Below are 14,034 nucleotides of genomic sequence, written 5' to 3'. Positions count from 1 at the left end.
GAAACCACGGGGTTTCCTCCTTTTCGTCTGGTCTACGGACGCGACGTCACCACTATGCTCGACGTGATGCTCCTGCCAACTTCGTCTCAACCTACCGCACCAGATACAGACGCCTTTGTTCAGCGTGCCGAAGCAGCGCGGCACCTTGCGCGGCAACGAATTCTATCCCGACAAAGTCAAGATGCTCGTCGATACAACATGTGCCATCGAGACGTCACATACAACCCCGGAGATCTTGTATGGGTTTGGACCCCTATACGTCAACGAGGCCGGTCAGAAAAATTATTGCGCCGATACTTTGGACCCTACCTAGTTTTGCGTCGTCTAAGTCCTGTCAACTACGAAGTTATTCCAGCCGACACTTCGCACCACTCCCGTAGACCACGTTCCTCTGACATTGTTCATGTTACCAGGATGAAGCCTTACCTTTCGCGCTGACTCCCATCCACAAACTTTGTGATGCGGCCCCTGTCGTCTCGTCCGTTGTCTTTCTCATTTCTTTTATTTTTCCTTGTGGCATTTAACATCTCCCCAACTTTATTTATTTATTTCTTCTTTTTTTTGGAGGGAGGGGTAGTGGCACGCACTAGTTACGCTAGAGGTCGAGGAAGAAGAAGTGTGCGTGGTAGCTGCTGCAAACACGAACTGTAAACGGCTGTTCGCTTAGAACTGACTGGCTGGCTTTTCCTCTCGTGACAATATGTATCAGTTGAAAAAGTGTCTGAGATACACTTTGCTATCGTAAGCCTTCCACAAAAAAGAGGTTGCCCTGCTTTCATATATTCAGTGTGGATTGTCCTTTTGTAGCCCTTTAGGAATACTGAACCAAAAGGGATGTTTTGTGTTCCTTGGCTATGTGTAGTAAAGTGCCCCTTCATTTATTCTGTTGCTTTATTTACCTTGTGTTCTTGATGCTGTAACAGGACTGCAATAACCCCAATTATTTTTTGCAGGCCTCACAAATGTGATGAGCCTAGCTGAAAGCATCGCGACCAAAACGGCATGCCACAGCCCTTCCAAGGTCGTCGGTCAGGTCGAGGTTGGCACGCAGTGCAGCTTGCCTCTGGCTGACAAGTTTGTCGGATGCTCGTTCAAAGCAGGGAGCGAGTCTAGGAGCGTGCAGACTACGGAGACTGTGGATGAGTTAAGCTCCACCTCAGGTGACCTGCACTTCTCTTACATTTGCTTACATGTGTGAGTGTTGTAAATGGCTAAGTCTGCCTAGCTTGGTACAACTTGTTCAAGTGTGTATGACATTGCTGCCGACGACAAATTATCAGGCTTGTGATCCTTGTCTGCATACAGATTGGAGCAAAATGCAAAAATAATGCTCTACTGAGCACATGAAGCACCTTAGATGGCAGAGCTTAATCCAGAGCTCTCTTGTCCTGGTTTTGTTGTAGCCCTTACATTGCCCTACAATAACGTTACACCCATTAAATCTTTTATTTATGTCTAGATTGGTGTATTAGTGTAAGAACGTGAACATAGATCAATGTGACATGGCTGTTGACCCCTGTGTTTAGGGTGAATAAAATTGACACAAAATTCTTGAATGCAGTCAACTATAAAACATGCTTCGGTTTATTAATATGCTCTTTCATTGAGGGAGGCAGAAACCACACGGGAACTGTCAGGATTCTTTTCCAGGGACAGCTTTGAGTCATGACATCCCAGGGCACATCATCGATGATGACTAAGCAGGACTAGGCATGCGCAGCGCTGTCATTAGGCAATGAGCAACATGCACTGAGCACCTGAGGTGCACGCCAGCAATCACTAGAGTCAACCTGTAGGCGTCTTGAGGTGACTGTCGGCGATATGTTCGTTTTGGTCCTCTCCCATTGAGAGCAGCTTCAGGTTTTTTGTGCCGTGTCTGCAGGCTCCAGTGGTTGATGGGACCTCTTCTGTCCCACCAGTTTGTCCCAGCGGAGAGGTATTCTTCCTCAGCACTCATGTTACAATGTGCTACAAGCTCATCTACCTGTGCTGGTGCGAAAAGTGAAGTCGTTTTCCTTTGAGAAATGAGACACTAGTCAGCAATTCAATTGCTTTTGCATTGAATTGATTGTGCTGTCGTCAGGAGATATTGTGCACGGTGCTCAGAAAAGAATTCCGCCAGAATCTCTACATGTTCATTGCCAACAGTGTAGCCATTGCACAACAAAGCTTATACGTAGTGAAGATCGACAGTTGCTCGGTTTACTTTCTATTCATAGAAACCATACAGCGCACTGCCACAATCTTGCTTTGTGCTTCCACCCATCTTACCACATTGTTTTCAAATGCAGTTATATATTCAACCCCTGACATGTTATTTTTGCACACCTAGCAGTATTAACACGTGTTTAGACAAAGTTTGCAGAGTTAATGTGTTTGCCACAATAATGGCAAAAATGATGACGCTTTCTCCATTTTATCAGCTTGAAACAAGCAAATTTTATTTTGTTTCACAGTATACAATGTGGCAAACACAGGACGATTGTGCTAAAGATATCTTGTGACATCTGGCCGAGGCCTAACCTTCCCTTGGTAATTCAGGCGCATGCAGTTAATAATAATATTTGGGGTTTTACGTGCCAAAACCACTTTCTGATTATGAGGCACGCCGTAGTGGAGGACTCCGGAAATTTTGACCTCCTGGGGTTCTTTAACGTGCACCTAAATCTAAGCACACGGGTGTTTTCGCATTTCGCCCCCATCGAAATGCGGCCGCTGTGGCCGGGATTCGATCCCGCGACCTCGTGCTCAGCAGCCCAACACCATAGCCACTGAGCAACCACGGCGGGTAGGCGCATGCAGTTGTAGCGTAAGATTAGCAAAATGGTTTACAAAATGTTTACTGGTACAAAGTGGAATTCGAATATGTTCTTTTCACAGCATAATAATGATACAATCGCCGAACAGTTCTTTTTGGACACCCGATTTTCTGGGCCTGCCCAAATATTTGGACTCTGCCATGGTACAGTCACTATGCTGCATATACTTATGTATAACAACGAACGAAATTTTTCATGTTTGAAACAATTCTCGTTTAATTTTTCTAAATTTTTTTCACGATCGCAAGTTAAAAATAACATTGCCGTCATTTTGTTTTCCTGCAGCCTCGAACCAGCGTTGTACACATCCCGCCTGCCAATTAAGAGCTTCCATTTCCAATACAGTCTTAATAGCAGGCCCCACTTGCTGCACTCTTCCGCGAGCCTTTGCGCTTTCATTGCGGTCGGCACACGTCAGTCACGTATGGTCAGGGATAATGTATGTACCGCCTCTCGTGTGCATTGTGGTTTTCTTCAGCTGCATACCATGATGCTAGGCTTAGCACTTCAACAACCAATCTTCTTCTATCGTTTCATTGCCACCTGCTACCAGTGGTACTGACACCGCCTTTGTCGTCCGCTTCCAAGTCGACAAAGGTTTCAAAGAGAGAAAATTGTAGCAGATTCACAACGAAAAAGAAGGCCACCATTATCAGGAAAGTGCAAAGTGACCTGTTGCAATCGGGCGTTGCGAAATAATTAGAAATCTCGAAGCAGACAATATCAGACTACATAAACAACCAGGTGAAGGAATTTTGAAGCTGCCTAGAAATCATCTTGATCCCGACAGAAGAATGTCAGCCAAGGTGCCCACCCAAAACTTGAAGCTATCCTGATGTGGCTGAAAGCGATGATTGCCGTGCAAGTGCTGGTGTCCAGTGATGCTTTAAATCAAAAGGCAGAAACCGTGGTGCTTCAGGTGAACATTGAGGGTTTTCAACTTACTGATGGCTGGGTCCAAAATCTTAAAGGGCCCCTCACCAAGTGTGGCCCCTCACCAAGTGCGTATATCGCAAAAGTGCGTCTATGTGCATCGCACTGCTGTGATTTTGCCCGTAGGACACGTGACTTCCAGAATTATTCAAGGCAGCATTTGTTACTTGTGTAATCTCTTGCTTCAATAGACGAATTAAAGTTAAGAGAAATAATAACATAGTCATACTGAACGTCTGCATGTTCTTCTTTTACTTTGTATGTAGCAAGTGAAATGTACTTCCGTTTTGTCTGCTTGTTCCCACGTCGTGCTGTCGCACGTGCAGAGAGCGAAATTTTGTCATTATCTACTGTGTTCCAGAATGCAAGCATGTTCTGTGAGCTGCTTCTGTCTGCCTCAATATTCGCATAGCACTGACTTGTACCACTGGTCAGGTGTTCTTGTGCATAGCACACAAAATTGTGGGGTGCATGAAATGAGACAAACTCAACAGCTCGCGCACGATGCCATCAGCGGAAGTGCGCTGCGCAGCAAGAAAGAAAGGGGGAAAATGCGCCTGTGACGTTTGCGTTACGCGATCCTTGAGCTCCAGCATGGGAGAACGCAGGGAAGGAATTCCACTTGTGGAGGCTAGAAGGGGCAAGTAGAGAGAGTGTCTCTCTTGGCAGTGGCCCTTGCCTCCTGAAATTGTAGGTTCGCGGCACTGAAATATTTCTATCTCGGCTATTAATGAACCAATCTGAAAAATTCTTGCGGCAGAATGCTCCCTGGAGGGCATGTAACAACTTCCAGCGTATAACCAAAATTTTCTATGTGGCCTGGTGGGGGGCCCTTCAAGAAGAGTAGCAACTTAGGCTTTAAGAAGATGTACGGTGAAAGTGCTACCATGGCCGAGTCGGCTGTTGAAAGTTATCGTGCTAGGATACAGTCATTGCTCCAGCAGTTAGTGTCAGAAGACACATTTACATTATTTACTCAATTCTATCGCGCCGTCGATTATAACATGCCGTTTTCTGTGACCAAAAAAAAGGGGGGAATAACCGCTTCTGATTGTAACGCGCACCCGTTTGCCATGACCTAAAAAAAGGAAATTCTTTACAGTACCGCGCACCTCAATCTTTCACATTTCCCAAGCCGAAACGCATAGCTTCTGCCGTCCGCCACTGCATGTACCCCTCCCCCCCCCTCTTTCCCCTGTGGCAGCGACTGCATGAGAGCGTGCAGTGTTCTTCGGTTGCCAAAGCGCCGGCTTGCTATCAGTGAATCAAAGTGCACGCTTCCCAAGCCGAAACGCAGAGGCACCTTCAGTTGACTCGCTAGCTGCGTCAACGACATCAGTCAGTCGCTGCCATCTCTTCGCTGCGCAACGTTCCTATGCGCCTACACGCTGCCTTCCGTGACCTGCCAATAAGCGAGGCAGTTGCGCCAAGCTACGCTCCGTTTGCAGCGGCTGGTGCGAAATGTTCCGCACGAGACGGATTCTCCGAGGCTCAGACGGTTTATATTATAATCCATCTGGTTTTATAAATAGTTTATTTTCAGCTAGTTCTTTCTGAGCCTTGAGCGAGGCAACCGTTGGAAGTCCTTCATCTGCTGCTGCTGCTAAACGAACTGCCTGAGCAGAGGCCCAGCGCCAGAATCCAGAGGTGCGCTATGCCCAGGCGTTGGTGCAGCAAGTCGAGCATATATCCATCTATTTCTCCAACCACAAAGCTTCCTTCATGAAAATCAAAAACTTGGAGTGGAGTGTTTCTTGAAGAAGGAATATGGGGTGTGAAGAATAAAAAGTTGTCTGTAACTGTACAGACATGTCTTGCTCGAATTCTTTGCCTCAATATATCGAAAAGCCAAAACAGCTAAACAGCTGCTCTCAAATTTCACATTAGGAAGTAAAGTAATCGTCGGCAATTTTTTAAAGAGTGAATTACTATTAAGTTGGCGTTTATAATATCTTGTATAATAAAAAAATGGAACAATAATTTGGAGAAAAAATACTGGCATCTTAGCATAATACATATTGAATGTATTGCTCCAGAGAGTACTAGCTTACATACTGTTTCCTCTTTGCAATGGAGCAGTAAGTTATGGCTCAAAAGCACTTCTTTTCTTGCTCAAGACAGGAATTTTTCCTGCTCCGAATGCTGCTCCAAAAGACCAAGTGTCGCTTTCATCACCATGTACGCTTGCCTCCCTTGTTTTTATCCAGCTGTGTTTAGGTTACGTTTTGTTATACCTGTTGTATATTATAGTACTTTGTTCTCTTGGACTGCCCAAGGAGGCGCCCCAACATATATATATATATATATATATATATATATATATATATATATATATATATATATATATATATATATATATATATATATATATATATATATAATCAACACACACACACCCACTATTTCCACACCGTGCCCAACTTACCCCTCGGTAGCAGTGAGGTTGCTTATATATATATATATATATATATATATATATATATATATATATAAGCAACCTCACTGCTACCGAGGGGTAAGTTGGGCACGGTGTGGACATAGTGGGTGTGTGTGTGTTGATTATTCGGTGCCACCGCCGATGCCCGGTGCCTCCCTTCGCAAACACTACAATACCTTCACCTGCTGATTTGTTAAAATGCGTTGCAGTTTGCAAAAGAGGCGGTTTGCTTATACTATTCCATGTCAGTTCCAGCAATCATTTGCAACTATATTATGATGGCAGAGCACAAGGAGCAGAGTGCACTCCAAAAGAAATTGCCATACTTTTTCACCTATAACTCGCACCAGACATCATAAAAATTTTACAGTAAGGTTAGGATCGGGGTGCGGATTACCGAAATTTCGACTTGCAGTGTAGCTCCGTGGCAGCACAGCGTGCACTGCTGCAAAGCCACACTTCAGGGCAAGCTTCTCATCTACTTACACTTTCGTTATGTCCTGGGCCACCCCACCATTTTTCTAACCCTGTGTGTTGAAGCACCGTTCTTCCTTCCTGTATTGACGGTCATTCTCCTCCTCTGCATGGGTCACCATTTTCCGTTTAGCAGTTTGCGAATAGTGCACATGGCATTGGCAACGTAGAACTTGGATCACGATAAGCCGTGCTCAATGGCCTAGCTCCCTTCTCAGAAAACAGTAAAGCTGGCTGAAGATACGACATGAACAAGTCATTTATCCCAAATGGTCACTTTTTTGTAGACATCAGAGGGTTGCTTGCAGTTATTTTGTGGGTTATATGCCTGCATTTTTTTTCTTTCTGAGCATTTTGGAAGAGAATGTGGGTTGCATGTGTTGGTGGGTTATATGGGGAAAACTATGGTATTTCCTAGCTGGCTCCTTGCAATCTCAACTTACAAAAACATTGCCAAAGTTCAGTGTTTAATCAAGAACAAATCCACTAAAGAAGTGTCATGTAAAATAAATTTGTTGTACCAGTGAATGATAACAAATTTTGCAATTGCCAAATAAGGCCTCCGGGCATGAAGTGCTCATTGAGGTTAAGAGAGCAAGCTTGGTGAAAGCATTTTTCAAAGTGTTTCTTGAGGCTCAAGGAATCTGAGAGAGTTGTCAAGCACTCCACATTCTGTCACTTATGATTTTTTACTTTTGTTTAATATACTTTTTATAAGTGACTTCACAAACAGGTTCATGAAGCATTCAAATGCAGAAATATCCAGTAAATTAAAAAGGACCATTAGAAATTCTTATGTTTCATCATACTTCATACTTCAATAGGTAGCGAGGCATTGGAAGTGGTAAAGGAATACATCTACTTAGGGCAGGTAGTGATGGCGGTACCGGATCATGAGACGGAAATAATCAGAAGAATAAGAATAGGCTGGGGTGCGTTTGGCAGGCATTCTCAGATCATGAACAGCAGGTTGCCATTATCACTCAAGAGAAAAGTGTATAATAGCTGTGTCTTACCAGTAATCACCTACGGGGCAGAAACCTGGAGGCTTACGAAAAGGGTTCTACTTAAATTGAGGACGACGCAACAAGCTATGGACAGAAGAATGATAGGTGTAACGTTAAGGGATAAGAAAAGAGCAGATTGGGTGAGGGAACAAACGCGAGTTAATGACATCTTAGTTGAAATCAAGAAAAAGAAATGGGCATAGGCAGGACATGTAATGAGGAGGGAAGATAACCGATGGTCATTAAGGGTTACGGACTGGATTCCGAGGGAAGGAAAGCGTAGTAGGGAGCGGCAGAAAGTTAGGTGGGCGGATGAGATAAGAAGTTTGCAGGGACGACATGGCAACAATTAGTACATGACCAGGGTTGTTGGAGAAGTATGGGAGAGGCCTTTGCCCTGCAGTGGGCGTAACCAGGCTGATGATGATGATGATAAAGTCACCCTGAAGATCTCTCAAATAGTAAATAAAAAAGATAGCTTGTCATCAAATTTAGCATCTGTGTTCTTTTTTGGCATTTCATAATAACTCTTACTTACTTTTGTTTTATTGGTGCAGCATCAAGGCCTTCTATTTCGTCAACTGCCAAATGTGACAACTCAAAGCAAGGATGCCTCCATCGATGTCACCTAGGTGACTATGAGGCTGATGAACTGTGTCATCTGGAAGCACATGCCAGCATCCGTAGTGGCGAGAAGTCATTTCAGTGCCCTTCATGCCATAGGAGCTTGTCAAACAGATACAGCTTAAACGTTCACCTGCGCATCCACACAGGCGAGAAGCCATTTGAGTGCCTTTTATGCCCTCAGAGCTTCACACAAAAGTGCCACCTCAAAGACCACCTGCGCACCCACACAGGCGAGAGGCCATTTGAGTGCCCTTCATGCTCTCAGAGCTTCTCACAACAGGCCCACCTAAAAGCCCGCCTGTGCTCCCACACAGGTGAGAAGCCATATCAGTGCCCCTCATGCTCTCAGAGCTTCACATACAAGGCTAATCTGAAAGTTCACCTGCTCACCCGCACAGGTGAGAGGCCATATCAGTGCCCTTCATGCTCTCGGGGCTTCAAAAACAGATATGACTTAAAGTGCCATCTGCGCACCCACACAGGTGAGAAGCCATTTGAGTGCACTTCATGCTCTCAGAGCTTCTCACAACAGGCCCACCTGAAAGTCCATTTGCGCACCCACACGGGTGAAAAGCCATTTCAGTGCCCTTCATACTCTCAGAGTTTCTCACAACAGGCCCACCTGAAAGCCCACCTGCGTACCCATACAGGCGCGAAGCCGTATCAATGCTCTTCATGCTCTCAGAGCTTCTCACAAAATGGGCACCTTAAGAGACACATGAGGCGAGAAGCTATTTCAATGCCCATTATGCCTTCAGAGATTCTCGTTGAAGAACGCCCTGAAGACACACTAGCGCATTCATGCAGGTGACTGGCCACATAGTTATGTCTGCTCCTGGTCCTTTACGCTGTCTCATCACTTAAGCAGACATAAGAGATCACAGTGCTATGATACTGTAGGGTAGGTCAACAACCATGTTGAACAGTAGCCCGAGATATATATGTATATAAAATGAAATGTAAATAAATATATTGTGAGCATTATATTAGCCCTTCGTCTTCTTCATCTGTATATATTCATCATCATGGCCAGCGTCATCTTCTTCAGCACGTGAGCTGCGAAATAAACCGTTGAGGCTTAACAGCTGTTTCGCAAGTGGTGGAGGTGCGGGGTATTGATCCCCGTACCTCTCGCAGAGCAACGTTCAGAGCGAACGTTGGGAGCGCCAAAAATCTGCCGAAGCTGGTGTTTAAATGCCGCCCAGTCAGGCAAGGTGCTTTCGCGGTTGAGAACCCAAGTCCTGGTAATGTCAGTGAGATAGAATGCGATGTTGCGAGGCTTGTGCATGTTATTACACCGGTTAGACTCACTCACGCGGTCATAATTGTCCAGCTAGTCATCAACGTCGTCACTACGAAGGCCAGCAAACATGGTGGGATCGCGCTGCCACGTGCTGATTGGTCCATGAAGGAACGGCCGGTGGGGCAGAGACGGTGACGCCAGACGCTCCTGGAGGATCTTCTTGGGGCATGCTGGCGGAAAGGTGGAGCAAGCGGTGGCTTGAACGAAGCTCCAGGGAAACTCGAAGGCGTAGAGGACTAAGGGATCGAAAGCAGCCTCCACCATTTGCGAGACAGCTGTTAAGCCTCAACGGTTTATTTCACAGCTCGCGCGCTGAAGAAGATGAAGGGGTAATATAATGCTCACAATATATCTACAAATGTGTAGCATGTTGCATGGTGTTCTACTGCATCAGGTAGCACAAGTGTCTCCATGTGCTTATAAGAGGAAAGTTTAGCTCAGGCCCAACTCTGATGCTGCCTATTCAAATAGTAAAATGCAGCAACACTTTTCTGAGATAACCACTGGGCCAATTATTACGAAACGTGTTGCTTTTGAAACTAAAAGTTAAATTCTAGTGACTGCTAAAAATAGGATGTTTTAAGGCCTTCATGTTATAACAGGAATTTAAAAGATTTGAAAAAAATATTGTGCTTTTTATTTTTCCAAAAGTATTGAACATTTGTTATGACCTCAGAAATTGCCATTTGCATGCCCCTACAGAATATGTATGTTAATTGTAATAGTTATTATTACACTACAGATGTCTGAATGATCTGAGTTCTATAAGTACTGTTTTTTTTCGGTATTGTCTTTTGGTACATATGAACTTGTTCTGTTAGACCCACTCATGTATTTGTTTCTTCTAGGTTCTTGGTTAAAACACGTTGGCGGGCTACTTGGTTTGAATCCATGATAGAGTGTGTAAGCGCGACTGAACAAGCGCATAGAAAGGAACAGGTACACAGAGACAGTGCTGACTAGGTTCTGGTATACATGGTTCATCTTGGAAGTGCTTGATGTTACTCTATTCGCACCTTTTTTTACAGATGGGTACTTTTTTAGAGCAATTGATTGTTCAGTAAGCATTCCACTGTCTGTCTCATCAGAGCACCAAATAAAGGCCTGTGTTTAATGAGTATTCATTGTCTGTTCCTGGTATTTTAATACTTGAATGACGGCATGCAATATAGAGATATTAGCATCTTATTGAACAGTATCTGGCATTATAAAAGAAGTGATGACAGTTGTAAGTTCATTATTAATGCAGAAAGAACTTGTTATATCTAACACACATGAGTAATTTGAGTCTTGAGTCAATTGTCAAGTCTACCATGCCTCATTCATTCCTACATTTTATTTCAACTATTCTATCTGCATTCCTATAAGCACTGGTGTGACACATATGTAGAAATATTTGTATAAAATTTACATTTTGAATCAAGGATACATCTGCACTGTATAATACATATGTGCCCAGAAAGGAAGTAATTGGGCTAATCCTGTTTTTTGAAGTTTGAAAAGATTCTTTCTGAACTGCAGTTGTGGCAGTCTCTCATAAGGAATTTCCTTACAAACAATATTGCGCACAGAACATGTCCTTAAAATAATAAATCCAAGAATTCACTGTTTTAAGGGTGTGCGAATACTATTTGATGCTTTAAAATAGGTACTTCGTAAATACAAATATTTTCCAATAGCCTTCGAACACTTAAAACTTTACCTGTGCACAAATAAAACTCATATGGAAAAATAAAGCATGATAAATGTCATCCCCATGGGCATAGTCTAGGCATAAAATATCAGAAAGGGAGTAGTAGAGACTATACGTTTCTAAGGGAGTGAGGCTTTCCTGGCTCTACAGGGATCACTGCGCTCTCTGAAGAGCCGTTTGTATGCGAGCAATTTCCTCATTCGTTCCTTGTGCTCCATCTGTGCTTCTAGTAAACAATGCTTCATAATGTGCGGTAGAACTACAGGAACTTGCCAATCTTATGAACACCAGGATGTGCCCTTTGTTTTACACATATTATGATACTAGCTGTTCATTATTCAAAAACTATTGGAAACGTATCCTACCTTTGTTTCACTTTTGGCAGTATTCGATTCATATTCCTTTTAATCCGAAATATTACTTCTATATTTGGCAACAAGTACCTACATGTAATAAATAAACATGCAAGGCTTTTTTTGCTAGTTTCACTTTTAAGGATTACCTCCACATCCACTCAGCGAATTTGGTGACACATACGCCTTCAGACTTTAGCACGTTACATCCACGTGAAGAGGCACTTGTATAAACATGTGCCCATTTCAGTGCAGGTTCTTCTTTCAAAGCTTGGTTATTTTTAACTTGTGAACTCAAATAGCAATTGTCTATCAACACTATTCTGTGATATAGGTGTCTGCGTATTAAGTCAAATCTGAATTGGGAATACGCATGTGCATGCAGTATGCTACATGGCATTCTGTTACACAACGTTACCATATCCTCGGACATGTTCAGCTGCCAAGGTAATTCATAGCATGTTCCAGTATAATGTGACTAGTCGTTTCATCCTGTTTTAAAAATATAATGAAACAATTTCTGAATGCTGATCTGACGTGACACATGACACTCACAACATCACAGTACCACAGTCAAGTATGTTATCACTTATGTAGGCACACATTGCTTAAATTGTTTAGTTATATTAAGATATAGCTGAGGCTAGCTGTGCTAATGGTTGCTGATATATTTTTGGTAATCAGTTCCTTTATGTAACGGCTCAACAACGAAGTACTTGTTTATTCACTATGCCTACAAAAGATTTCTGTGCACAGTGAAATACTTAGTGCTAAATTGTGAATGTTGCATGCCTAGCTAGGACATGTTCTCTAAGTAAATTGCTGCCCAATTTAACATCCTTGTACATGAAAAGACGTTTACATGTGCACAACAAAAGCTAATTGCATATTGTCTTTCTTAGAAGATGCACTAAATTGTGTGAAAATTCCGTTTGGCTAAGTAGAACCAATATATGTATGCCTTGTTTAGTTCGAGCCAAGCTACATGTCCGAGGCGTTTAGAACATAAGCAGTGTAAATGCATCGTGAATGAACCTACTTAGTTGTTTTGTTGGAGTGGTCCTTTTGTCTACAAGTGTGTGGAAGCAAAATGACATTACCAATTCTGTTCTATGTGCAGGCTCCGTTCCTTATAAGTGACATGGATCACTTCAGATTCCGTTGGAAATTGCGCCAGCATACAGGCCTTTCTTAGGTAAAACAATGCACATACACAAAGCAGGCGTTCTCAAACTTTTTGCCTTTGGTGATACCCCGCCAGCTTTTGCGCAGTGCTGCACAACCCCTCCTTTCTAGCCACGGCGGCCGGAATCCCTGCCATGGCGGCCGCTTTTCAATGGGGGCGAAATGCGAAAACACCCATGTGCTTAGATTTAGGTGCACATTAAAGAACCCCAGGTGGTCGAAATTTCCGGAATCGTCCACTACGACGTGCCTCATGATCAGAAAGTGGTTTTGGCACGTAAAACCCCACAATTTACTTTTAATTTTTAACCCCTCCCTTCCTTTTCCTAGTCATCTGCTTACACACAGGATTAACACAAGGGCTAGAATCTATAGAATCACAGCGCACCTATTGGGATCTCTGCTTTTGTACGTCTCCGTCTTTTGTCTTTCCCCTACCTTTCTTCCATCAATCCTCCAATCGCCTTTTATTACTGCCTATTATGGACATGTTTGGTTTACCACTGCTCCCGCTGAACCCAAGGGCTTCAAGGAAGCCAGTGGTGCCTAAATCAACCGCTGGGTAGACGTTTTCACATTCTAATAAAACATGCTCCGTCGTTTCCCTAGCTTTACCGCAGCAAGCACATGCTTCTTCTTCCTTCTTATATATCGCTTTATAGGTGCGTGTTCTAAGGCATCCCGACCTCGCTTCGAAAAGTAATGAGCTTCCCTTTGAGTTATCATAAATGGTTTCTTTCCTGATTTCGTTTTTTCCTCTTAAGTAGTTACTCATGGCAGGCTTCTTTTTCATTGCCGCCACCCATGAGATTATTTCAGCCTCTCTGACTTTCCGCTTGACCTTCTTTGTTGCTGTGTTGCCCACTATACAGGCCGTATACTTGCTGGTAAGCTTCCTAGTTCTTTTCCTCCACTGTGAGTCAATGTTTTTCCTGTACAGATACCTGAACAGAAAAGAAAATTTTCAATAAAACGCCCTCTCGCGTCACATCGCGTGTCTGCCCCAATGGTGTTGTGGGCGTTAAAATCGCCTACGATTAGGTAAGGGTCCGAGACCTGATCAATTAGGTTATAAAAATCGCTTTTTCGGAGATCATAATTTGGGGGTATGTATATGCAACATACAGTGATTAATTTATTAAAAAGAATTGCCCGAACTGACACTGCCCCAACGGGCGTCTGAAGGGCTACATGACAAGCTAC

General features: G+C 43.5%; 1 protein-coding gene across 1 annotated transcript in view; it reads left to right on the top strand.

Moving 5' to 3' along the window:
- Positions 1 to 10,714, top strand: part of LOC142590509 (uncharacterized) — a 28,413-nt gene extending 17,699 nt beyond the window's left edge. Inside the window, exons 4-5 of the mRNA XM_075702690.1 lie at positions 954 to 1,160; positions 8,228 to 10,714. Coding sequence (XP_075558805.1) covers positions 968 to 1,160; positions 8,228 to 9,108 — 1,074 coding nt within the window. The 5' untranslated portion in view covers positions 954 to 967 and the 3' untranslated portion in view covers positions 9,109 to 10,714. The remainder of the gene's footprint in view (positions 1 to 953; positions 1,161 to 8,227) is intronic.
- The last annotated feature ends 3,320 nt before the right edge of the window (positions 10,715 to 14,034 follow it).

Source organism: Dermacentor variabilis, chromosome 8 (genome assembly GCF_050947875.1).
Source record: "Dermacentor variabilis isolate Ectoservices chromosome 8, ASM5094787v1, whole genome shotgun sequence".
Taxonomy (NCBI): Eukaryota; Metazoa; Arthropoda; class Arachnida; order Ixodida; family Ixodidae; genus Dermacentor; species Dermacentor variabilis.
This window is presented reverse-complemented; position numbering and strand designations above follow the sequence as displayed.